The sequence below is a fragment of the Telopea speciosissima genome, chromosome 4 (assembly GCF_018873765.1).
Source record: "Telopea speciosissima isolate NSW1024214 ecotype Mountain lineage chromosome 4, Tspe_v1, whole genome shotgun sequence".
Classification (NCBI taxonomy): domain Eukaryota; kingdom Viridiplantae; phylum Streptophyta; class Magnoliopsida; order Proteales; family Proteaceae; genus Telopea; species Telopea speciosissima.
The window spans coordinates 3,185,046-3,212,334 of record NC_057919.1 but is presented as its reverse complement, the minus strand read 5'-3'; the positions used below and the strand labels follow the sequence as shown (position 1 = coordinate 3,212,334).

Sequence of the window (27,289 nt, the reverse complement as noted above, 5' to 3'; positions counted from 1 at the left end):
TGCATTGAGCTTGCACCGTTGGATGAAGCTTCTTCCACATGTCGATTCTTAAAACCGTGTTTATAGGATAAAAAAATACAACCCCACATCCTCTAAAGTGGGGAGCACTGGACACCACACTTAACAATTCAACCCTACAAACATAGGCAGTTACATTTTTTAATTATCCTTTCAAAAGTTTGGTGGATGGTTGGATAAATATGTGCATGTATGGTGCAGTACTGCACTACTGCACATGAGAAGATAAATTTTCCAAAAAGTGCGCAATCTCATTCCCAACAAATTTATGGTCACTAAAAATACCAAAAATTACATGTAATAATAATAATAATAATAAAAAATAAAAAAAAAAGAAAGAAGTCGCCATGGTTATGACTATGACTATGACTATGAGCATGCATTACACTGAGTGCGGGATATAGAGGACGAAAGAAAGAGAGAGAAGACTGAAGAGCGCCTTGCCTTCTTCTTGAATGGTTTCATCGTCTACATCTATAGATATGCTACTAGCCTGTAAGGCTGTAACAGCTTTAGTAAACGTAGCCCTTGACAAACATTCCTTTCTTGGACTCTTCAGACTCCCCCTCACCGGTGTATTTGCCAAGCTGAGCAATAGAGTTGGCCTTGGCTCGGAGGAGGAGAGCCTCTTGGGCTGCCTTCACGTTCTCTGGCCTTCCTCCCCATGTCTTGAGGCAAGTGTTCTGGAGGGCTCTGGCGTACGAGAAAGACACATGCCATGGGTTTGGAGCTTGGTTCATGGCGTTCAGGTTCTGGGTTGCTTCAACTTCGGATTGCCCACCAGACAAAAACTGCAAATTCGAAGATATAATTTCATATTTCGATAATTGAATGAAGGAATTGAAACCTAAATTATTGGGAAAATGAAATTAATTCATTAGTATTGGAGAAGGACTTGCCATGATTCCTGGGACAGATGGGGGAATTCTTCGGCTGAGGAGCTTGAGGGTGTAATCGGCGACCTGCTCGGGTGTGGCCCTTTCCTTGCACTCAGCCCCAGGAGTGACCATGCTGGGCTTGAGGAGGATTCCTTCAAACATGACGTTGTTCTCTGCAAGGTAGAAGAAGACTTCCGCCCAAACTTTCTGGGCGACCTCGAAGGTCCTGTCGATCCCATGCTCACCATCCAGTAATATCTCCGGTTCCACAATCGGGACCAACCCATTGTCCTGCATCATCAATCAACAACACAATCTGAGGTACTGGAACGTAATTCATAAGCGAATTGATCAGATCAGGTAAACCATTTTATCAATTTTCAGATTTAACAAGTTCCGTAATCGAGAAGCACATACTTGAGAAATGGCAGCATAGCGAGCAAGACCCCATGCTGCTTCCTTCACTGCTAGTGCAGTTGGGCCGTTGGGAATGCTTACAACAGTACGCCTGTTTCAAAGAATTGTTGCAGGAAATTAAGTCACATAAGAATTGGGATTCTCTAGAATCATGGCCTCAGCCTCAGCCTCAGGGGTCATTCAGTTCCTACCAAAGAATCTCTAATTCTATAAGAGAAGGGAAACAATAGCTTACCATTTTGCGAAACGAGCTCCCTGCTCGTAGTAAGCAGCAGAGCGGGAGGCGAGGCCATCAAGACCTTGACACCACGACTCGTCGTTGGAACCGGCCAAGGGGACTAGACCCTGTGTTCGTTATTAAATACATACGCAGTAGATTAGACACAGTAGTTGCAGAAATTTCAAATATCCAATTCAGAATTACAGAGAGAGACGTCAACAAGCTCACCTTGTCGACCTTAATACCGGGGACAATGTTCTGCTCAACAAGCACGTCGACCATCTTCTTGCCATCGACTGTGGACTGGTACAGCGTCTCCTCAAAGAGAATGGCTCCAGAGATGTAGTTACCCAGCCCTGGAGCCGACACCAGTAGTGTTCTGTAGGCCTGGCGGTTGGTCTCGGTGTTTTCCAGCCCAATCGACGCCAATCGCTTGCCACAGGTTGCGTTCGACTCGTCCATAGCCAAGATCCCACGCCCTGGAGATGCAATCGTTTTCTGCACCACATATCACGTTTCATACAGAAAGACAGAGTTCTTCAATTTTCATTTTCATTTTCATTTTCATTTTTCCCCCCCCCCCCAAAACATGAACGAAACAAAAGCATGAGTCAGAATGTTGTTGAAGAGATGGTACTTACGGCGGTCTTGACAAGCTCGTCGGCGTATGAACCCGCACGGATGGTGAGCGCGGATGGGGTTATGGGGTGGCATCGAACCACCGAGGCCGACGGTTGGCGAAGGGACTGACCCTTCACCCATTCGGATTTGTCCAGCACTGGAGAAGACTTGATCATCGATGCAGACGCCATTTATTTTTCTTCTCTTTTATGACAATCTCTTTCTTTATGCCTTTCTTTCCTCCTTTGATACTTGTGCAGGCAGAGACTCAGTTTCTCTTCTCTTTATTATCCTTGTGAGAGTCTCTCGAGTCGCCTCACCACCACCACCAGCTCTCCTCTGCTCTTATCTCTGTAAGTAAGAGAGAGATGTGCCATTTGAGGCTGTTATGCTCCCACCAACAACCTCTTGCCACATGGGTTGATTAACCTGCTAGCTTGGCATGCTTCGGGATGAGTGAATGATTTGGGCTGGTATGGTATGGATTGGTACGTAAGAACAAAGAAGTTATGGACATATATATATATTTACCTTTGTTTTTCAGCTAGAATTAATTTTGCAGAACCAGAAAAAATTAGTTTTTGTCAACATGAGATGAGGTTCTAATTGCTTGCTAATCTTTCAGAGCTTTCTTCTCCTATTGTTGCAAAAGCTCCAAGCTATATGACATGACATGTAGGCAGAGACGGTAGGGAGACTGCCACGTCAGCCAATACATGTGATGCCTCCTCCACGTATAACAGAGAGTGGGTCCATCTTGTGGGGTTCTATTTCTTCAACGGGACTCAGACAGACCACAAATGTCACGTCTTCATATATTGGGATTGGATTCGTTCAACTGGTCGGTCGTGATCGATCCCGATTGCCCCATTTTATATCCTTCATCTACTACATACAAGGTGAAGAATAGCCATCGCACGACAAGGCATGATTTAATGCGGCATTATTTGTGGTACACGATGATAGATGAATCACCACCTTTCCTTGAGCATCGAGATCAGAGTTCATCAATCCAGGGCTTGCCCTGGTGGTGTGCTACTTCCTTGGGAGAGAATTCAAATAAACAAAAGCAGCTCCCATGGATTTGATTTTGATTCAATCAGAATCAGTTCAGAATTGGTCAAAATTTGCCCAATCATCAAATAACTGTGGATGGTTACAATTGTAAAGAGACATGGGAAAAATCAAAGAGATCCTATCTCATATCTCATCGAAAAGATGGGAGTCGTCACCTAAGTGAAGGTCCTAAAAATGTATATCTCCTTTTTAGGAGCGATGAATTAATTGACCCATGGGATAAGGTATTTGTATCTAGGACTTGAAAAAATATTAAGCACCCAATCCTAAGATCGATCTCTACCCAATTACGGAATTCGATTGATTATTTACCCCCCCCCCCCCCCCAAAAAAAAAAGATAAAAAAAAGATTGATTATTTTGGAGCAGAAGTATTATAGCCTACTGATATTGTAATACGTGACGGGATCCCCAATTACGGCTTTGTACACTCATGGGCCTAAAAAATGGATTCAATTTCTTCACACATATCCTCACCCCACTTTCGATTTTTTGAGGGAACTCAAAACTATTTGATTTTGGAGATTGGAATGTATGCCCATGGTAAAGATCCAAATACCGGACTGGCCAGGATATTCGAACCACCTAATCTAGAGTCACCCCTCTTGGCCGATAAGTCAAGCAAAATCCAATCATTACTAAAGAAACAAGCTCACAAACTAAATGACCAACACCCAAAAATAGAAGAGAAAGAGTGACTAATAAATGATATTGGACCCGAATCAAGTCCAAACTAAGACTCAATCAATGGGCTGATTTTTAGTCCAAAGATAAACAAAGATGTGGAGATCCGAACCTCCTGGCCTTGTGAGCTAACCCAAAACCCCAAACCCAAAATTTAAAGACCATGGACAGATTTAATGTGAGTTAAGTGTCTTAGATCAAAGATCATGAGTGATCCGGACCCTTGACTAAGGTTCTGAGAAGAAAAAATATTTTAAAAGGGTAAAAGATCTATACTTGGTAGTATTGTCTCTACACAAGTGTCTGGGTCAATGGGCAAGTACGCTTGGGTATCTATCCAAGGGTAGAGGAGACATCTCACAATGTCCTGTGAGAAGGCACATTGTGAGAAGGTGTAGGAAACACCACCTAGAGATCTTTATCCCAATTTTAAATTAAGAATCCACCAAGGATGTTGGGTTAAATCATGACATGGTTTGCAGCTGGACAAACGATTGAGACCCATTAAACCATCAACTAGCCTTCAAGCTGGACTTGATCCACATGCATTTTATTCTAAATGTGATTTCATTAACGAATTATGCCAAAACCCAAACCAACCCCGATTGAATTCATTGGCTCACATTGAACTCAGAGTTGTTTTTAAGTTTCAGATTAAATCCATTAGAATGAGAAAAATCCAAATAAGTCTTTAGTGTTCACACACAACTGAACATTTAATTTTATTTGGCAATGCAAGCATGGCTGAGGCAAGGGCCTTTGAGGAAGTCCTCAGAACATATTGCAGGTTCTCCGGTCAAGAGATTAATATTTCCAAAACAAGGGCACAGTGTAGTCCGAATGTGGGATCGGAAGTCAAACGGGGGCTGTGAGAATTCTTTCAAATCACCCTGACTTCGAATTTGGACAAATATCTGAGTATTCCTTATGTTGGAGGCAGACACACTAAAGCACACTGTCACGATCTAATCATCAGAGTTAATGCCAAACTTCAACATTGGAAATCTCAATTCCTAAGCCCTGCTGCTAAGACCGTGCTTATTCAATCCACACTCTCTTCAATGCCGTTGTATATTATGTCTTGCTTTCAACTTCCAGCTTCCATTCATCAGGCACTCGACTCAATCTGCCGTAGCTTTTTCTGGTCCAGTGGCACCAAGGCGTTGACTCCAACCATTTTTTGGATAACAATTTGTCAACCCAAAAGAACGGGGGGTCTCAATATCAAGCTCCCTAAACCTATGAATCTGGCTGTTTTGGCCAAGAAGGGTTGGGAACTCATCCAACCCCCACTGTCACTCTAGGCTAAAATTATGAAAGCAAAATACTTCCCAGGTACCTCATTCTTTCTAGCTAGGTGCTCACAATCTTCTTCTTGGGGTAGGAAATCCATTTGCGCAACTCGAGACCTCTTTAAAAAAGGTACTTTCTTTTGGGTGGGTAATGGACATTCCATCAATCCTGGCTTGATTATTGGTTTCCCAGTCATCGCCCTTCTGCTGCTCCATTTCCTCTCCAACCCAGGGCACCCACTACTGTGAATTTTTTCATTGACCCCAGTTCTAATACATGGAATCGTGAACGCGTCTTCCACTGGTGGCCACCTGACATAGCCCCCTTCACTATACTCTCTATTCCTTTACCCATCTTCCCAGCTGATGACAGGCTCGTTTGGGCAGTCACAACCTCAAACAACTTCTCTGTTGCATCAGCATATCACTTGGCAATAACAGCCGAGACCTCCACACCCTCTAGCACTTGGCGTAAAATCTGACACCTCCCCACCACTCCGAAAAATTAACATCTCATATGGAAAATCCTCCATAACAAACTCCCTCTTCCTGATCTTCTCAACCACAGGGGAATCGGTTTAAACCCACTTTGCCAACTCTGCCATTCCAGCTATCAAAATGCCACTCACCTTTTCCTTCACTGCCCGTTCGTTCAACCTCTATGGACCCAGGCCGGTTTTCCAAATCTCCTTCGGCAAAGCGGCATTGTGGAAGGTATTCTTCACATCCTCACAGCCCCTCAGGTTCATGATCGAGATCAAAGAATTAAGACTTTCATGTTCTATAATCTGATCTGGCATATCTGGAACAGCTACTGGGATTTGGTATTCAGAAACTCCCCTTTCCGAATTTCCAGTATCTTTTTACGAGCTAGTATTACAGCTCATGATTTTGTGGGTCACACTCAGTCTCATAAGCCCAAAGAACCCAGATTGGTTGTTTGGTACCCTCCTCCTCAGTCCTACTACAAATTCAATATGGATGGTGTTAGTAGAGGCAATCCGGGACCAGCAGGCATTGGTGGAATTTGTAGATCAGCAACCTCCTTCATCGGCTGTTTTTCTTTTGGAATTGGCCACACATATGCTTTGGTCGCAGAAGCTAGTGCTATTCGGCAAGCTCTCCTTTTGGCCATCAACTGGAATATCTCCCGTCTCATCATCGAGAGCGACAGTCTTTTACTGGTACATATTCTCGCTAATTGCACAACTCAGACTCCCTGGCGTGTAGCTTATTTGGTACAAGATTGTAAGACTCTCTTCAGATATTTTGAAGACATTCACCTCCAACACATCCTCAGACAGGGTAATGCTACAGCGGACATCATGGCTACCACTGCAGCTAACACTCGGTCTTCACACACACACCCCCCCTCCCCTTTGATCTCTATCCCAATGTTTTTAGAGTCTTCTGAAACGTTGTTTCAGCGATAATAAATTCTGGTTATCAAAAAAAAATTCACGCACAACTGAACCCAATTTGATTCGTCAATGTTTGAATCAAAACCACTCAAAATATAAATTCTGCCAACTTAATATCACATCATTTTATAATGGAAAACCTTGATTGAGATTTTAGGTAAATGATAGGACTATTATGTAGACATGGCACTAATCTCTAATTATGCCCTTAATGAATACAATGACTGAAAATAACTAATTCAATTACTAACTAATTAAACTAACGAAACTAACCCAAACATGATGGCTCCCTTTGTAATATCTCAAGTTCTCTTGGAAACTTTCAATTGGTAAATGGTTCCCCAAACAGTTCCCCCAGGAAAAATATTACCTCAATTTGTCTGCCAGTCAATTTTCTCAATTCCCTCTAATAGAGGGAGGTGGACCCCAGCCTGGGCAGTGTAATCGAGAAGGGGGTAAGGTGGTCATTTCTATCCCCCTATTAGATGGAATTGAATAAATTGAAGGGCAGGCAAATTGAGGGGATAAAGCCGTTCCCCCACCAAAATTGTGCCCAATAGGCCCTAATGCAGCCTCACCAACCTCTTTCAATCCCCAAAATGCCTTTGCTGAAGTAAATTATCACTTAATTTGAACCATAACCCAACCCCAAGGGTTGAACCCATCTTCACTTAAATTGAACCATGGATTACCATATCATATACTAACTATACACATTATATGTAATATTCATAAATGTGCTAATATAAACATCAACTATATTGCATACAGTAGACCATAGTATATGATATTATAAGTAAATCTATAAATAATAGAGTCTATACTCTATACCATAAATAACAAAATAATATCTCATACATTAGGATACTCATTTATGTCCTGGAGTACATGTTAAATTTATGAAAATGTCATTATTAATATAATATCGTAAATACATATAGTTTTGAAAGGAGAACAATATACACATTACTAAGAAACAAATGCCATCCAAACATTCATTTAAGCATCAAAATAGGTTCTAACTCCAAATATAATATATATAATATATATATAATTTACCTTGATGATCGAGAGTCGAGACCCCTCAAATATCATATGGCTATTGCGAAAGAATAATCTTTAAACTTCTCTGTTTCCTTTAGAACATCAAAATTTCATAGTAAAAAATTTGGGGATATTACACCACCCTTCTTCTCCTAATGGTCTCACCATTATCATGCCATCACTACTACCATTACCACCACCACCTACCACTACCCCCGCCCTTCCCCCCACCCCTCTACCCTTCCCAAAAAAATTTATAGAATCTATTCTCAGAAATTGAAAAATAAAATTATTTTTTTTAAAAATATTTCATATTATATAGTAAAAAAATTAAAATTTTTTTGACAAAAAATCTATTTGTTGACTATTTCATAAAATCAATCCAAAATTGAAAATAGAAATATACCAAATCAGACCTAAATATATGATCATCAATTTACATAATAGAATCAGGATCCGGATTAATCCTGGGATCATGATTTAAGGAATTGGTATCGGATCAGTGGAATTGTTTGTTTCGGATTGGTATTGGCGGCCCCAATCCAGATCCAAGAGTGATCCCATTTTTTTAAAATTATTACTAAAAGTAAATCTGTCGGATTCATACCGATACAGGACGATCCAGATTGGTATTAGAAGAGATCGATCCTGTGGTCAATACCAATTCCTTAAATTCTCGAACGAGAAGGATCAGCCGGAATCGGCCCGATCCTGATTCTTGAAACCATGTGTTTTTTTTTTTTGGGGGGGGGGGGGGTGGTTAAGAAGCAGAATCTCATTGGCAATATATTTATCATCACTAATAACAAAAAAATACAAGTGGGCATGGATATGAGCTTGAGCCGAAAGCGGATGAGGAAGCCCCCGCCCGCTATGCTCTTTATCAACAATGCATTCATTCATATTGAATAATCCGATGGAGGCGGCGTATTGAAAGAGCTCCAACCAGAACGCTACACAAGCCACCGCTCTACTCCGAAACAGAGAGGAGCTGCTTATTCTACTTCTACAATTGACTACTAAAGGTTCATTAAGAATCATAGCACTGCATGCGAGATATAGAGGGAGACAGAGAGGGACGACAGCCTTCTTCTACTAGTAAACGTTGCCCTTGACAAACAATCCTTTCTTGGACTCTTCAATCTCTCCCTCGACGGTGTATTTGCCGAGCTGAGCAAGAGAGGTGGCTTTGCACCGGATGAGGAAAACCTCCTGGGCTGCCTTCACGTTCTCTGCCTTGCCTGCCCATGTCTTGAGGCAATTGTTTTGAAGGGCTCTTCCGTACGAGAAAGACACAACCCATGGATTAGGAGCTTGGTTCATGGCGTTCAGGTTCAGGGTTGCGTCAAAATCGGATTGCCGCCCACCAGACATAAACTGCAAATTCGTTCAATTCCAAGATATAATTTCAATATTTGAATTAATGAAGGATCAATTGAAACCTAAATTGAAGAAAAATGGAGAAGGACTTGCCATGATTCCTGGGATAGATGGGGGAATTCTTTGGCGGAGTAGCCTGAGGGTATAATCGGCAACCTGCTCGGGTGTGGCCTTGTCCTTACACTCAGCCCCAGGAGTGATCATGCTGGCCTTCAGGAGCATTCCTTCAAACATCACGTTGTTCTCTGCAAGGTAGTACATGATTTCTGCCCACATTTTCTGTGCCACCTCGAAGGTCCTGTCGATTCCATGCTCACCACCCGGCAAGATCTCCGGTTCCAGAAGCGGGACCAACCCATTTTCCTGCATCATCCACCAACAACACAGTCTAGCTGATGAGCTACTGGAACCGTAATTCATAAACGAGAGAATCCATCAGATCAGCTAATCCCATTTTTATTTTATTTTTTTCAATTTTCAAGTTTAAGTAGTAGTTCCGTAATCCGAGAAACACAACATACTTGAGAAATGGCAGCATAGCGAGCATGACCCCATGCTGCTTCCTTTATTGCTAGTGCAGATGGGCCGTTTGGAATGCTCAAAACACTACGCCTGTTTCAAAGAATTGTTGTCCACATAAGAATTAGCTTAGCTAGGATTATTAATCAAATCAAATTCTCTAAGAAGATCCATTAATCGATGATCTTCGATTTCACCCTTGAGCAACAGTAGTAGCTTACCATTTAGAGAAACGAGCACCCTGTTCGTAGTAAGCAGCACAGCGGGAGTTGAGGCCATCAAGACCTTGACACCACAACTCGTCGTTGGAACCGGCCAAGGGGACGAGACCCTAAAAAAAATTACATACAGTTGCAGGAAATCAAGGCGATTAGTTTTTCTCAAACAGTTGGTGCACATGCAGTTGGGGGAAGTGCAATTCTTAGCTCACCTTGTCGACCTTAATACCGGGGACAATGTTCTGCTCAACAAGCACGTCGACCATCTTCTTGCCATCGACTGTGGACTGGTAGAGTGTCTCCTCGAAGAGAATGGCTCCAGAGATGTAGTTGCCAAGCCCTGGAGCTGATATCAGTAGTGTTCTGTAAGCCTGGCGGGTCGCCTCCGTGCTCTCCAGCCCAAACGACGCCCATCGCTTTCCACAGGTTGCGTTCGATTCGTCCATGGCCAGGATTCCACGTCCTGGAGATGCAAGCGTTTTCTGCGCCACATATCACGTTTCAGACACTCACACACACACACATATAAATACATGAGTCGGAATATTCGGATTGTGTTGAAGACATGATTACTTACAACAGTCTTGAGAAGCTCGTCGTCGTACGAACCAGCACGGATGGTGAGCGCAGAAAAGGCGATTGGGGGGGATCGGATTACCGAAGTCGATGACTGGCGAAGGCTCTGACCCTTTACCCATTCGGATTTGACCAGCACAGGAAACGATTTGATCATCGATGCAGAAGCCGCCATTTTTTTTTTTTTTTTGTTTTGTTTTTGTTTGTGGTTCCTTCTAACTTTTATGAATTAACTCTTTCTTTCCTCCTCTGATACTTTATCAGAGGCTCACTTCTCTTCAATTTCTCTCCTCCTCTGGTACTTTACTTTATCAGAGGCTCACTGTTCTTCTATTTTCTTTCCTCCTCTGATACTTTTGCTGAGGCTCACTTCTCTTCTATTTATTATCCTTCTTAGGGTCCTCTTTCGTCTCTTCACCTTTTATAGGATCTTGTTGTATCATCCTTCCACCCATTCATTTATTTATTTTTTTTTAATATTCTTGTAAATATTTTGTATGTCAATTTTATTGAACATTTCATATTGATAGAAGTAGAATTAGGAAAATCATTTTGTACATATCCCACAATTTTTTTGATGAAAGTGTAATCACACAAATCACACACCAATCCCAAAAGGTTAACCGACTTTTGGGATCGTGGAATGGCGGATATACACAACACACACCACACTCACACACCCGATGTCGGACTAAACCCACACACCTTTTTCTTTTTTTGATGAAAGTGCAATCACACAAACCACACACCAATCCCAAAAGGTTAACTAACTTTTGGGACCGTGGAATGGCGGATATACACAATTGTGGAGAGTAAATCAGATCAATACAATCCATTTTTGATAGTCAATTTTGACATGGTATCAGCCTAATCGATCTTCCCTTGGTCGATCATGTCTGGTGCTTCACACACTACGATGGCTCTCTTCTCTGAAACAATGTCGGCGACTGCATCGTCTTCCATTATTCTGGTGACTTCACTGTATTTTCTTAAATAAAGCATACGCTCTTTTACTTCAAGAGGAGCAACAACGCTCCATCCATGATGTGCATCCTTCTTTACCTGATTCGGCTGCTGGCCGCCTCTCTGCACGATTTGATCAATCTTCTGCAAAGCCCCAATATCATTGCACTTTTTGCAATAAGGATGGCCACTCAGAGATTCGTTGTTTCAAGAAAAACTGTTACCCTGAATGGTGGAATACACGTTGTGATACAAAGCGGAATGATGCCCAGTCCGGTTCTTCTCGCGGCTCCACTTCTCGCTTTGCCGCCGCTGCCACCACCAATTCTGCCTCCTCTCAGACCGCCATCCCTTCACTTACATCTGAGTAGATTCAGCATCTCCTCACTTTAATTCCTTCAGGTAATCATCCTTTGGTCAACATGGCAGGTAACACTCTCTGTTCTGATATTGTTTCTTCTTGGATTTTGGATTCTGGAGCAACTGAACATATTGCCTATGATGCCTCTTTGTTCACCACGGCCTTATGCACTTATGGATTTCGGCATTCTCATGCAGACCATTCCCTATTTATTTTGCACAAAGGGGACGCAATGGTGTTCATTCTCTTAGATGTTGACGATGTTATCATCACCGGATCTAATGCCACCATCATAAATGATATGCAAAGCATGCTTCACCAGAAATTTCATATTAAAGATCTTGGGTAGCTCAAGTATTTTGTGGAAATCGAGGTTGCTCGGTCCCAACATGGCCTCTATCTATGCCAACACAAATATGTTCTTGACATCTTAAATGATAGTGGATACTCTGGTGCTCGCCCTGCTGATACACCGAGGGAGCATAACTTAAAATTTTCTAATGATGTGGGTGAACTTTTGGTTGATCTTTCTTCTTATCGTCGTTTGATTGGGCGATTGATTTACTTCATGGTTACCAGGCCTGATATAGTGCATACCGTCAACATCCTCAATCAATTTATGCACCAGCCACGGCAATTCCATCTTGATATTGTTCACCGATTATTACGGTATCTCAAGACCACACCGAGATAGGGCCTTCATTATCCTTCCGACACAACCCTCGATCTACAGGTATATTGTGATTTGGATTGGGCCAACTGCCCCATGACTAGACAATCAACGACTAGTTATTGTATAATGCTGGGTTCTAGTCTCATTTCATGGAAGACAAAGAAGCAGCAAACAATTTCTCGATCTTCCGTTGAGGCCGAATATCATGTGATGGCTATTACTATATGTGAATTGATATGGTTAACGTATTTATCGTGTCATATTGGTCTCTCCTACAACACTCTCATCCCTTTATATCGTGATAATCAGGCTGCATTACACATTGCTGTCAAATCCGTCTTCCACGAGCGCACCAAGCACATTGCAATAGATTGTCATCTCGTTCATGAACGACAACAACAAGGGTTCATCCTATCCAGCAAGATTGCCTCACGTAATCAACTCATTGCTTTATTTACAAAGGCCCTTGGTCATGAGCAATTTCAATTTTTACTTTCCAAATTGGACATTCGTAATCTCCATGGAGTCCATGCTCCAGGGAGAGTGTTATCCTAACTTATTGTATCATCCTTCCACCCATTCATCATTTTGTAAATATCTTGTATAGCAATTTTATTGTACATTCCATATTAATAGAAGTAGAATTAAGAATATTATTTTGTATATATCACAGAATTGTGGAGAGTAAATCAAATAAATATAATTCTGTTTGGATAGTCAATTTTGACATCACCATCACCATCACTACCGTTCTCCTCTGCTCTCCTCCATGTTCCATTTGAGGCTGTTATGCTCTGTCTGATCTATTCCATGTGACATTTGAAGTTATTATGCTCCCCCAACTAACAATCTCTTGCCACGTGAGTTGATTACCCTGCTGGCTTGGCGTGATTCACGAAGAGTGAATTTGAATGGTAGGTATGGGAAGAACGATTGGACATTTTGGTTTTTTTTTCCAGCTGGAAGTTTGCAGAACCAGAAAAAAAAAATTATTTTTATCAATAATTATTGAATGAATTTTATAGCTGATTTTTGTTTCCCCTATTGTCGGTCAGGAACCAAGTGTTGAGTACTTTATCAAAACACCAACAAAAAACAAAAAAAAAAAAAATCAAATGTTGAATGCGCCACGTAGCCGCAGATGAGATGGAAGACATTAAAGATCTGATTTCTTTCAGGAAATTATTGATCGTCCGACCCACCTCGATAGACTGAAGGAAATTGGATGGCAATTATTCAAGAGTAAGACAAAAACACGTAAACTATGGCAATTATTCAAGAGAAACATGAATCTTCAAAAGGACAAAACAGATAAACTCTTGTTAATTGTATTCCAACAAAATCGATTAAAAAGTGAAAACATAAGATTTAATCACCTTAAGAGATTACTGGTTTTGGTTTGACGAAAGGTCCTTCCACCTTCTTCAAATCCCTTATTTATACTTGAACGGTTCTATAATTATAAACCCTATGTTCTCCGCCAGCAATGGTAACTTTCGTTACCAACTGATAAAAATTGCCTCATCTTCTCTGGTCGATCATAATTGAACCATAATCTCAGCAACTTCCTCATCTCAACCCAATTGAACCGCTTTGTTTTGGCCCAGTAATCCTTTCTGGCCAACATTAACTTTTTTTGCTTTTTTAGGCCATACTTCTTGACCAAATTAGGGTATAAACAACACCTCTCATAATCCCTTTGGATGGTGCTTATAATGATTCCTTGATGAGTTTTCAATGTCTCAGGTTAGATGTCGCGAACCAAGTATTGAGTGTGCAAGCATGCTAGAGTCACTTAGACCATACTTCTTGATTGAATTAGGGTACAAACCATTGAATTGGAATGAAATTTATATGACGGCCTGTGGGTTGAGCGCAACACAATGGTCGCTCGACCCCAAACCGCAAAGGATCCAAATCCTTTTTTACTTCAATATTTTTTAGTCAAAGCAAGAAAACCATTGAACAGGGATTTTAGTCCATCCTAGCACCGATATACGTATCGTCTATATTGGATGGATTTTTTTTAGTACCCTCAAAGACATTGATGTCACCATTATTTTGATTATCTTACCCTTTGAATGTAACAGCACCACCACTTTGTATCGGTTAGGTATGCCCATGGAAGAAGAACTCGATCGAAACCTGTCGAAATTATCGAGTTAACTCGGTTTTGTAGGTTTTCGAGACGAGTTGAATGATGATTTTAAAAAATCCAAAGTTTCGATCGAAATTCGATGGTTTTGACCGAGATGTTGATAATTTCACAAGTTTCGATACTTATGTCCATCAAAACTTGAGAAAACCTTACTTGAAACCAATACAGAAAATCAAAATAGACATTTATTTATGTGTAATATCATTTAAATAAATGATTTTATATTTATATTTTATTTACTTAAGATATTATTCATAGATAAACAAATACCTTTATTGATAAAAATAAAAATAGAAAAATTAATTTGTATCCCATCCCACAATTGTAAAGATTAAATCTGATCAATACAATCCATTTTGAATAATCAATTTTGACATCATCATCATCACTACATCACTACCGTTCTCCTCTGCTCTCTTCCATGTGCCATTTGAGGTTGTTATGCTCTCTCTGGTCTACTCCATGTGCCATTTGAGGCTGTTATGCTCCCCCATCAACAATCTTCTGCCACGTGAGTTGATTACCCTGCTGGCTTGGCATGATTCACGAAGAGTGAGCTTGAATGGTGGGTATGGTAAGAATGACTGGACATTTTGTATTTTTTTTTCATCTAGAATTTTGCAGAACCAGAAAAAAAAATTAGTCTTTATCAACAATTATTGAATGAATACAGGAAATTATTGATCGTCCGACCCACCTCGATAGACTGAAGGACTTTGGATGGCAATTATTCAAGAGAAACAAGAATCCTCGAAAGTACAAGACACATAAGCTCTTGTTAATTGTATTCCAACAAAATCGCTATCGCGAACGAATAATAATAATAATTAAAAAAAAAAAAAAAAAAAAAAAAAAAAAGGTGAAAACATAAGATTTAATCAACTTAAGAGATTACACTAAATAACTCCTACTTCATAAGTTTTGATTTTACCAAAGGTCCTTCCTCCGCCTTCAAATCCCTTATTTATGCTTGAACGGTTCTATTACTAGAAACCTAACCCCATGTTGTGAGCTGGCAATGGTAATTTTCAACTGACCAAAATTGCCTCGTCTTCTCTAGCCGACTAGAATTGCCTCGGTCAGTCTCAGCAACTTCCTCATCTCAACCCAATTGAACCGCCCCGTTTTGGCCCAAAATAATCCTTTTTGGCCGACATTAATTTTTGGTTTTCTAGACCATACTTCTTGACTGAATTAGGGTACAAACAATACCCCTCATAATCCCTTTGGACGGTATTTATAACGATTCTTTGATGAATTTTCAATTTCTCAGGTTAGATGTCACGAACCAAGTGTTGAGTGCACGAGTATGCTAGAGTAATTTAGACCATACTTCTTGATCGAATTAGGGTCTTTATTGGATGGATGTTTTTTAGTACCCTCAAAGACATTGATGCCTCCATTATTTTGACCATCTTACCCTTTGAATGTAACACCACCACCACTTTGTATCGGTCAGGTATGCCCATGGAAGAAGAACTCGATCGAAACCTGTCGAAACCATCAAGTTAACTCGATTTCGTAGGTTTCTGAAAAGAGTTGAAGAGTAATTTTAAAAAATCCAAGGTTTCGATCGAAATTCGATGATTTCAACTAAGATGTTGGTAATTTCACAAGTTTCGATATTTATACCCCTCGAAACTTTGGGAAACCTTGCTCGAAACCAAGATAGAAATTAGGACAGACACTTATTTATGCGTAAGATCATTTAAGTAAGTGATTTTATATTTGTATGTCATTTACTTAAGATATTATTCATAAATAAGCAATTACCTTCCTATTTGAATCCAATAAAAATAGTTAAAATATCAAATTCCAATAAAAATTGAAATTTTCGGTGGTAGGTGCAATTTTTAACTTTCTAATGTTGAGGTTTTTCTCAAATCTAAAAATTTCATAAATCTTAATATGGTAAAATATTGCTAAAAGCCAAAAGTGCGGTAAAATATTTATTTGTTTTGATGTCCAAAAAAATATTTCTATTCAGAGCAATTTTGACAGCATTCGCACACACCAAATTAAGTTTGATCGGTACATAACTCCTTCAATATAAACCAGAGTTAAGCAATCTTGGATTTGTTGGAAAGCTATCAAAACAAAACTTTCTAACAAATTCAATATTGCTTAAATCTCATTTATATTGAAGGTGTTATCTTCCGGTCAAACCTTATTTGATACCATATCCAAGAACAATATACAGTATCAAACTTGGATCAAAACCACAACTATTATTTTTAGTGTTTTCTATGTGAAACTAATGCATGGATTGGATTTAAAATGTAAAAAATAAGCAGCACAATAAGAATCATGGCAAAAAAAACTTCTGAACCTCAAAACTAAGGTTCGAGTTAACTTAGAGAAAATTCCAAGTTTTAATCGAGATATGATCGAAATTGAGACAAACTCGATTTCTAGCTGATCGAAACCTAATCGAAACCTGAATTTTAGAACCTTGGATATGCCCAATGCTAATATAGATCAATCAATACGTCCCATCAAATAATGATTCCTAAAGCCCTGCCGTTAGAAAGAGTTAAAGGAGGTTACAGTTAAGATTTATTAACTTTCATTTTTCCCTCTACTGAACCAAAAAACCTTCATTTTACCCCAACTGTTTAGTTTTATCTTTTTTCATAATACAGCACATGGGTGGGGTAGCTGACTTTTTAACCAAATCGCCATATTTCCCTTATTCTGGGGGACAGGCTTCGTACTCGGGATTAATAATACAGCACAATTTTAACCTGATCGCCATATTTCCTTTATTCTAGGGGATAGGATTCGCACTCGGAGCTAATAATACAGCACATGGGTGGTGTAGCTAACCAAATCTCCATATTTCCCTTATTATAGGGTACAGGATTCGTACTCAGAACTAATAATACAGCACAATTTTAACCAAATCGCCATATTTCCCTTATTCTTGGGGAGGATTCGTACTCGGGATTAATAATACATCACATGGGTGGGGTAGCTGACTTTTTAACCCAATCGCCATATTTCCCTTATTGTAGGGGATGGGATTCTAAGGGTGTCAAAACCTAATTCGAATCGTTAAGATTGATCGAAAAAATTTAGATCAAATCGAATCGATCTTTATTGAATTGGTTTTGGGTTGAGGTATTGTAAGATTGACTGAAAATCAGACCGCATCACATTGATCGATAACAAATAAAAAATCGAATAAAGTGAAACCAATAAAAAAAACATAGAATATAAGATTATGAATAAGTGGATTGATTACCCATTGATTTTAATATTAGTGAGCAATTTTCTAATTGTAAGGGGAATTGTTACAAATCAATGAACATGAGGTTGAAAAAAAAGAAATTGATTTGTAATCATGCTTCTTCCATTGCTCTCCTTGTTTATTATACAATTTAGTTGGTTATCCAAAATGATTTGATAGTAAGGTTCTTTTTGTGATTTCAATATTAATTATCTTCTCAGTGATTATTCATTGATTTCAATTTTAATTACCTTCTCTTTACAATTAATGATAACTAACTATATGACTTGTAACAATGAATTCGCTACAAACTCTATTCATCCATTAATTTGAATATTAATTATCTTCTATTCTTCGCCCATATAACTTATTCTTCTTTGTTTGAATTACAACATGAATTGATGAACATATCAAACCATTTTTCTTATTTTTGGTTGTATACCTTTTTTGTTTTTCACTTGGGAAGGTGAATTAAAGTGTTTTTATTGAATCTTTCCTCATTACAAGTTATGAATTTAAGATTTCATTGTGGTTCAAACCCGAAAGCAACCCGATCCAAACCAGTATTAACCCAATATTAAAAATCCGAAATAAATCAAAACCGATCGAAAACTAAAATTTTTTAATGGTTTGGTTTTGGTCTCACCATTCCAAGACCGAAACCCGATTCAGTCCAATCGAAAACAAGCCGAACTGACCATTTGATACCCCTACGGGATTCGTACTCGAGAGATTCACCCATGGATCCTGTCCCATAGTGGAGGAGGTGTTTTTGATTGCCCATCCAACTGGTCTCCATGTAAGTCGTGCATGAAAACTTTTGTCTTTTATTTATTTAGTTTTATATTTAGAGTAAGGGATGGGCAAACAGGTTTAGTATAGGGATTTAGCTTATGGTATCGGTGTTGGTATCGGACATTGTGAATACCAGTATCATTATGAATCGATCGTATTGAGTTGGATTAGACCGATTTGCTTCTTAAAAGATCAATACCTACGTGTTATTGACCATTTTACCTTTCCATGTTTCTATACCATCGATGAGGTATCAATAACGGCAGATATTGATACAACTCAATTGATATAGCTAATCCGATACCAATATATAAAATCAGGGTTTGGTATCTACATGCCCCACCAATTGGGGTGCTGTTTTGTGAAATTGGGATGGGAAGAACAGAGAAAGAGAGCGAACAATTTTTTCGTTTATTAAAACAAAAAATAAAGTACAATTTTTTCGGGAAGAATTTTTTGTAAAAGACTCTCAGAGAATTATATACCAAAGTACAACTTTTTCAGGGAGATTTTTTTATTTTTGGTACTAGGAGAAGTTTTCTTTCACGTCATGGTGAAAGGGATGGATTTTAATCCACTATACTTCTATAATTCCTAAAAGTGTGCATTGCAACGGTGCCAAGTGGAGGTGGAGATGTGGACATTTTGCAATTCGGACATCCAATGCTCAACCCTTTTGTTTTTCTAGTTCGGCACCGTTGGTAAGGGTGTTAATCGGTTTGGTTTCGGTCATTCGATTTGATTTCAGTTTGGTTTCATGCCTGATGATGTGATTCGAACCGAATCAAGAATCGAATCAATTCTAGAAGTGGAAATCGAAACCAAACCTGCTTGGTTTGGTTCGATTACAGTTCTAATTCGATTTTCCAATGTGGGTCTAATTCGATTCTTCAATACGGTTTCATCCTACTAGGTTGTCAATTGTTGTTGCCTTGTTGTGTTCTCAAGAAACTCCATTTATATAAATAATATTCTCACAAAATCTTAAAAGAATCATAAATATTAATAAAAAAAAAGAATCCCAAGTGAGTTCTCCACTTTCGGCTTACTCATCAATAAAGTCAGAGAAACACATCAAAATTATAGTTCCAAAATGAAAGGCAACACCATAATAAAAAAATAAAAAAAGATATAGGGTTTTAGATTTAAGTGTGGTATTCAATTTGGTTTCGGATCAAATCGACAATTTTTTAACTAAAAATGAAACCGAACCGAACCGAATTAAATGCTAATATACCATACTTGAAACCAAACCGAATTTATTTGGTTCGGCTTGGTTTCAGGTTTGGTATTCGATTTCAGTTTGGTTTTGACACCCTTAACCGTTGGATGTCCGAGCTACCAGGTGTCAACATCTCCACTTGGCATTGCCGCACTACACACTTTTAGGGAATTGGAGAGGATTATTTTCCATGAATAGAATGGTAGGATCATTATACACTCCCCCAATTGAGGAAGTTGATGATGCCCCTACCCTTATGCGCGATATATTGTTCTGCTCATTTGAACTCCTCAACCAGGGATGTCAATCGGTCGGATTCGGTCAAGCCCAACCGGGTGTCACTAATCGTCAAGCCATGCATTGTGATCGCCCATTTAGCAAATTGGATTGGGCTTGAATGGGCTTAGTCGGAGGTCTCGGGCTATAATCAAGCTATTAGAATTGAACCTTAACTGGGCTATGGACCTGTTTAATGCTAAAAGGCCTTTAAACGGGCCTTAACTGGGTTTATGAAATATATCCTACAAATCTCAACACACATATTTACACAAATCAGTGAGTTGTGAATCATTAAAAAGGCGTATCTAGTGCACGAGGCTCCCACCACTGCGGGGTCTGAGGAGGGTCATAATGTACGCCGCCTTACCCCTGCTTTTGCAGTGAGGCTATTTCCACACTTGATTCCTTGACCTCTTGGTCACAATGGAGCAACCTTAACCAGACAGTTCGGGCCTTGAATTGACACTCATATCCTCGACTGTGGGTTTAGGAAAACTTAGGTCCTATATCTAATAAAGGAATAAAAGGTTGCATGGGTGAGAATTCAATTTTACCTTTTCTATACTTGCATCATAAAATTGACATTTTTTTTTAATATTTAACACGACCACCCCCACAAGCGGGGTAATTTATAAAGCCCCAAAAGATAAAAACTGGATACAACATTGAAGAGATCCTCCAAAAGCGAAGTCTTCCACTTACCCATGTAAGGATAGAGCAAAGGCCATTTTATAATAGCATGTGCATAAACAATTAATGGTGCTAAATCAAATATGAGCCGTGTGATATGGAGAGGGAATTTTTGCACAAAAAAAGAACAACATAGAGAGGGGATCTCATGTGTGGGTTTAGTCTCACATCGGGTGTATGAGTGTGGTGTGTATTGTGTATATTTGTCATTTCATGGTTTTAAAAGTCGATTAACCTTTTGGGATTGATGTGTGGTTTGTGTGATTACACTTTCATAAAAAATAAAAAAATAAAAAAATAGAGAGAGAATCTCAAGTAAAAAAAAAAAAATAGAAAAACAGAAAAGAGGGCGGGGAAACACTTGGCACGGTGTGTCAGGTAAGTTAGTTAACCAAACGTTATAAAAGCATGGCCTTGCACTAGTGTAGCGGCCAATGAGATCATACACAAGGGTATTAACATAGATGTTATTTTGTAAAATGATAATTTGTGTGCTTCTATATCTAGGCAAGGACCACATGACTTTCCCTAAAGTAATAGAGCACATGGAACAAATCTTTGACATCAAAGCAAGAGAGCAAGACACGAGACGGTGTGTCAGCTAATTTAGTTAACCAAACGTTATAAAAGCACGGCCTTGCACTAGTGTAGCGGTCAATGAGATTGTTGTTACACCCCCATTCCCGAATCACGGGGAATGCAATCGAAGCATACCAAACCGCTCCCAAACCGCCAAGATCACAGATGCAGTAAATAGGATTAACTCATACACACGACCACAGAAGATTAAAACAGATTAAAATTGTCACACCCCCATCCCTGAACCACGGGAAATGCAACCGGAGCATACAACTACGCTCTCCAACCACCAATATCATGCGAAACTCCAAGACTAACTCATTCACATCGACGATAATAGGTAAAAGGAAAGGATTAATATTAATAACATCGTAGTTAGCGGCTAGGTGATAGCTATAAAATATTATCTATTCAAGTTTACCCTTCAAGTACAATTCGTTCAATCGGACTTATGTATTACCTACTATATAAATAATACATCTATCAAGAAAGGAATCAAAAGAATACACCTATAATTCAAAACGAATAATCAAGTGCATCAAAAGATGGCCACCGCCATAAGTCACTGTCCCGCCAAGGAACACACATCGCAAAGAACACTCTGGTCCATGCTCCACGATCTCCGGAGCCCACCAATCAACGTAACCACCTCGGGAGTCTCGTACTCTGCCACTCTGCTCGAATGTACCGCATCAACTAAAAATATGTTTCCTCGAGGAGTGAGCTCCAACTGAGCCCAATGAGTGGCTAAGCCACACAAGCATACACAATAATAATAATGAATGGGGTTGACTGCAAACCATACATGATGGACGGATACCAAGATGTCCCATACCACTAAGGTAGACCGTACATCATATACAATTTACAATCATGCTACATGAATGAATGATGATATATAGTTTTATTGTTATCCACCTAACACACAACTAAGTCAGGTATAGTACTATAGCAACACCTTAGGTAGCATCCCGACATCGGTACCATAAACGGATGGTATACCGGCGATGACAAACCCGAGTCGCGCTGAAGCCTCTTGCATGCGTCTCCACCAAGAGATATACGCAAACCCCGAAGTCAAATCCCGTCCTGGCGTTCGGCCCAAAATACGGTTGGCGCCCGAACTTCCCGGGTGGGTATACCCGAATAACGGTCGGAACCCACGGATTTGACCGACACCTAACCCCCTGTCGGTAAGGGTCATAGTACTGGGTAAACATTTATCCTAGCCAGCATTCACCTATTGTATGAGTGAGGTACATAGGTGCATAGGCCAAAGGCCTAGTCCATAAATACCGAAATACGGTCGGCCGGCTATCCTCTCGCCCCTCTAGCCCATACGTACGTATACAAGTACGAGATGTGAATACCGAAGAAGTCGGTCGGTCACCATCCCGTTTCCACCTAATGCAATGGACAACTCTAATGCAATTTCAAGTACGGCAATCTCAAGCCCAAGACCCACCGGCACTTGGATCCCGCTCCGGCCCTAGATCTACATGCCATGAGTGAGTCCATATTATGGAATCCTCAGTGTCCAAGACCAACCCACCCGAGTCCCATAACTAAATCCAACACCATTCGCACCATAGTGCAATAAAATAAATAATATCGCAAGACAAGAATGTAAAGTCCGATCAACATCTAAACATTTATATCGTCCTATATCTTACTAATAATTATATATTATAGCACACATGCATGAATGACATTCGCAAGACACGACACACAAACATTCCATAAATTAAGACGTTTGCTTAACTCACTCACCTTGATTCTCGCCAATCGTCAAGATGCGAGCTCTTCAAATCGACGTTCGATGCCAGTACACTGTCCCACGTACTAATACGCCCCGAGCCGGTCGGTCAACCTAAAGAGAGTGTACAACGTGGGGAGAGATTAGTGCCTTAGGGCTAGAAGAGTTGGGCCCCATAAGTTATCAAACAAGGCTAAAATAGGGGACCGCACATACAAGAAGGCTATATCATGTGCTGTCCATGTGCTTGTCTGTCCTCTCGGACTTTCCCACCGGCAGTTCTCGGGGACTGCACTTGCATGTGCCTGTCCATGTGCCTGTCCCTCTCGAACCTCCCACCGCGAGATCTTTCTCGGGACTGCACTTGCATGTGCTCGTCCATGTGCTCTGTCCCTCTCGGACTTCTCCCACCGGCAGATCTAGTTTCTCGGGACTCGGCACTTGCATGTGCCTGTCCACGTGCCGATCTTCTTGTTCATGCCATTCGAGAATGGTTTTGCAGCCCCAAAGTCTTGGGCTAAAATGGGGTATTCTTAGGGATTTTTTGGGGTCTCTTTGGCCATGAGAACAACTCCAACCAAGGTGCCATAGCACACACCCAACATGGGTTTGTAAACCCCATGATCGATTAGGTTTTTCTCCATTAAAATACATATGGAAAGAAAACTCATGGGTTTGGGTATTGGGGTTTTGAAAGGGGCTTTAATCAATGTTATTTAACAACCCACAAACCACACCTCTATGGTCTTCCATGAGGGTTGGTGAAACCCATAAATGGAGGTGAATCCCCAACTTAGGGTTCATAAATGGAGAAAGGGTGAAAGGGGGTTCAAGGTAGGATTAGGTGTCTTTATAACTAAGCTTCAAAGATTAGCCATTAATGGCCTTTCCATTAGGGTAGATGAAGCACTCATGGCTCATAAGTCCAAACCCTAGGTCTATAAATTAGGAAGTGAGAGAGGAGAGAGAGAGAATGCTCACCAATGTAGGAGAGTAAGCTTGGGTTCCACCTCTCTTCCTTCTTCTTCTTCTTCTTTCGTTCCTTCTTCCTTCTTCTTCTTCTTCTTTTTCTTCTTCTTCTTTCTTTCCTTCTCTCCTTTCCTCTCCACGATTTAGATTTTTCTATTGTGAGGTGAATAGTGGATTGACCCCTATTTACCTCACTTTAGTCTTAAGTCATGTTTGGTTGTCTTAGGTCTTTAGGTCCATTTTAAGTTATTGGGCCCATTATACTACTAGGCCCATAATATGATTAGAAGGAACATCAGGTCCTAAGCCCATTCGAGTATTTATACTCATGAGTTATTAGGATATTAACTTACTCCCAATCATCTATAAGTGGGAACGGGTACATCGGGCGAGGGCCAGGATCCTCGAAATAAGGAAATGCTAGGAATGCACCCTCGAAGACAAACTTTCCCCTATCTCTGTTGATGTACCTATCCTCGACGACTTCTCTAGAGTCACGGTCAACAATCTTGTGGGATGGCTTGAGTATCATGGTCCACAGTTCACGAGCGAACTCCGCTCCCGGTTCTACATAAAAGGTTCAAACCAGACCGGTGGTTAGACCGAGTTTTAAACCGGGTTTTGGGCACGGATTTAACAAAAATAGTAATATCAGAGTCTACAGAATCTACGTGATAACTTATATAATGTTGTTTAAGTAATCCTCCCAGTACAAATCATTCCAATCAGGACATATGTATTACCTACTATATAAATAATACATCTATCATGAAAGGAATCAAAAGAATACACCTGTAATTCAAAAATGAATAATCAAGTGCATCAAAAGATGGCCACCGACCATAAGTCACTGTCTCCCCCAAGGAACACACATCACAGCAACACTCCGATCCGTGCTCCACGATCTCCGGAGCCCACCAATCAATGTAACCAGCCTCAGGAGTCTCGTACTCCGTGCCACTCTGCTCGAATGTACCTGCATCAACTAAAAATATGTTTCCTCGAGGAGTGAGCTCCAACTGAGTCCAATGAGTGGCTAAGCCACACAAGCATACACAATAATAATAATGAATGGGGTTGACTGCAAACCATACATGATGGACGGATACCAAGGTGTCCCATACCACCAAGGTAGACCGTACATCACATATAATTTACAATCATGCTACATGAATGAATGATGATGTATAATTTTATTGTTATCCACCTAACACACAACTAAGTCAGGTATAGTACTATAGCAACACCTTAGGTAGCATCCCCGACATCGGTACCATAAACGGATGGTATACCGGCGATGACAAACCCGAGTCGCGTTGGAAGCCTGCCGTACCGATCTCCACCAAGAGATATACGCAAACCCCCAAGTCAAATCCTGTCCTGGCGTTCGGCCCAAAATACGATTGGCGCCCTAACTTCCCGGGTGGGTATACCCGAATAACGATCGGAACCCACGGATTTGACCGACACCTAACCCCCGTCGGTAAGGGTCATAGTACTGGTAAACATTTATCCTAACCAGATTCACCTATTGTATGAGTGAGGTACGAGGTGCATAGGCCGAGGCCGAGTCCATAGATACCGAAATATGGTCGGCGGCTATCCTCTCGTCCCTCTAGCCCATACGTACGTATACAAGTACAAGATGTGAATACCGAAGGCGTCGGTCGATCACCATCCCGTTTCCACCTAATGCAATGGACAACTCTAATGCAATTTCAAGTACGGCAATCTCAAGCCCAAGACCCACCGGCACTTGATCCCGCTTCAAGCCCTAGATCTACATGCCATGAGTGAGTCCATATTATGGAATCCCCAGGTCCAAGCACCAACCGACACCCGAGTCCCATAACTAAATCCAATACCATTCACACCATAGTGCAATAAAATAAATAATATCGCAAGACAAGAATGTAAAGTCCTATCAACATCTAAACATTTATATCGTCCTATATCTTACCAATAATTATATATTATAGCACACATGCATGAATGGCATTCGCAAGACACGACACAAACATTCCATAAATTAAGACATTTGCTTAACTCACTCACCTTAATTCTCGGTCAATCGTCGATTGAGCTCTTCAAATCGGCGTTTGATGCCAAGTACACCGCCCCACATACTAATACGCCCGAGCCGGGTCATCAACCTAAAGAGAGTGTACAACGTGGGGAGAGATTAGTGCCTTAGGGCTAGAAGAGTTGGGCCCCATAAGTTATCAAACAAGGTCAAAATAGGGGACCGGCACATACAACAAGGCTATATCATGTGCCTGTCCATTTGCCTATCCCTCTCGGACTTTCCCACCAGCAGATCTAGGTTCTCAAGGACTGGCACTTGCATGTGCCTGTCCATGTGCCTGTCCCTCTCGGACTTCCCAGCGAGATCTAGTTTCTCGGGACAAGCACTTGCATGTGCCTGTCCATGTGCCGATCTTCTTGTTCATGTCATTCGAGAATGGTTTTACATGCCCCAAAGTCTTGGGCTAAAATGGGGTATTCTTAGGGGTTTTTTGGGGTCTCTTTGGCCATGAGAACAACTCCAACCAAGGTACCGTAGCACACACCCAACATGGGTTTGTAAACCCCATGATCGATTAGGTTTTCCTTCATTAAAATACATATGGAAAGGAAACTCATGGGTTTGGGTATTGGGGTTTTGAAAGGGTCTTTAATCAATGTTATTTAACAACCCACAAACCACACCTCTATGGTCTTCCATGAGGGTTGGTGAAACCCATAAATGGAGGTGAATCCCCAACTTAGGGTTCATAAAGGGAGAAAGGGTGAAAGGGGGTTCAAGGTAGGATTAGGTGTCTTTATAACTAAGCTTCAAAGATTAGCCATTAATGGCCTTTCCATTAGGGTAGATGAAGCATTCATGGCTCATAATTCCAAACCCTAGGTCTATAAATTAGGAAGTGAGAGAGAGAGAGAGAGAGAGAGAATGCTCACCAAAGTAGGAGAGCAAGCTTGGGTTCCACCTCTCTCCTTTCTTCTTCTTCTTTCTTCTCCTTCTTCTTCTTCTTTTTCTTCTTCTTCTTTTCTTCTTCTTCTTTCTTTCCTTCTCTCCTTTCCTCTCCACGATTTAGGTTTTCTATTGTTAGGTGAATAGTGGATTGACCCCTATTTACCTCACTTTAGTCTTAAGTCATGTTTGGTTGTCTTAGGTCTTTAGGTCCATTTTAAGTTATTGGGTCCATTATACTACTAGGCCCATAATATGATTAGAAGGAACATCAGGTCCC

General features: G+C 40.5%; 1 protein-coding gene and 1 long non-coding RNA gene across 10 annotated transcripts; both read right to left on the bottom strand.

The window, feature by feature from the left end:
- Positions 1-466: 466 nt before the first annotated feature.
- On the bottom strand, positions 467-27,066 carry LOC122658015 (fructose-bisphosphate aldolase 1, chloroplastic-like). Of its 9 annotated transcripts, XM_043852856.1 has the most exons (8): positions 9,920-9,932; positions 5,608-5,614; positions 2,175-2,358; positions 1,762-2,031; positions 1,549-1,658; positions 1,314-1,404; positions 918-1,187; positions 467-809 (listed from the first exon to the last, which is right to left on the bottom strand). In XM_043852856.1, the coding sequence occupies exons 3-8, from the start codon at positions 2,343-2,345 to the stop codon at positions 531-533; spliced, it is 1,191 nt and encodes a 396-aa protein (XP_043708791.1). In that variant the 5' UTR covers positions 2,346-2,358; positions 5,608-5,614; positions 9,920-9,932; the 3' UTR covers positions 467-530. The 9 variants fall into 9 exon arrangements, with proteins under 9 accessions (XP_043708791.1, XP_043708799.1, XP_043708797.1 ...); XM_043852864.1 differs by lacking the exons at positions 5,608-5,614; positions 9,920-9,932 and adding an exon at positions 27,049-27,066 and having other exon boundaries at positions 2,175-2,347; XM_043852862.1 differs by lacking the exons at positions 5,608-5,614; positions 9,920-9,932 and adding an exon at positions 10,599-10,611.
- Positions 5,031-9,652, bottom strand: LOC122658019. Its single transcript, XR_006332402.1, has 3 exons — positions 9,573-9,652; positions 9,407-9,414; positions 5,031-5,040 (listed from the first exon to the last, which is right to left on the bottom strand). It is a non-coding gene; the product is annotated as an uncharacterized LOC122658019 (long non-coding RNA).
- Positions 27,067-27,289: the final 223 nt, after the last annotated feature.

Bases quoted from the DNA above. Each gene is read 5' to 3' on its own strand.
- LOC122658015 (XM_043852855.1), bottom strand. From the start codon at position 10,539: ATGGCGGCTTCTGCATCGATGATCAAATCGTTTCCTGTGCTGGTCAAA. The intron at 2,032-10,365 runs GTAAGTAATCAT...TATGTGGTGCAG, and splicing joins ACGAGCTTCTCAAGACTGTT to AAAACGATTGCATCTCCAGG. The intron at 1,188-1,313 runs GTATGTGCTTCT...TTGATGATGCAG, and splicing joins GCTATGCTGCCATTTCTCAA to GACAATGGGTTGGTCCCGAT.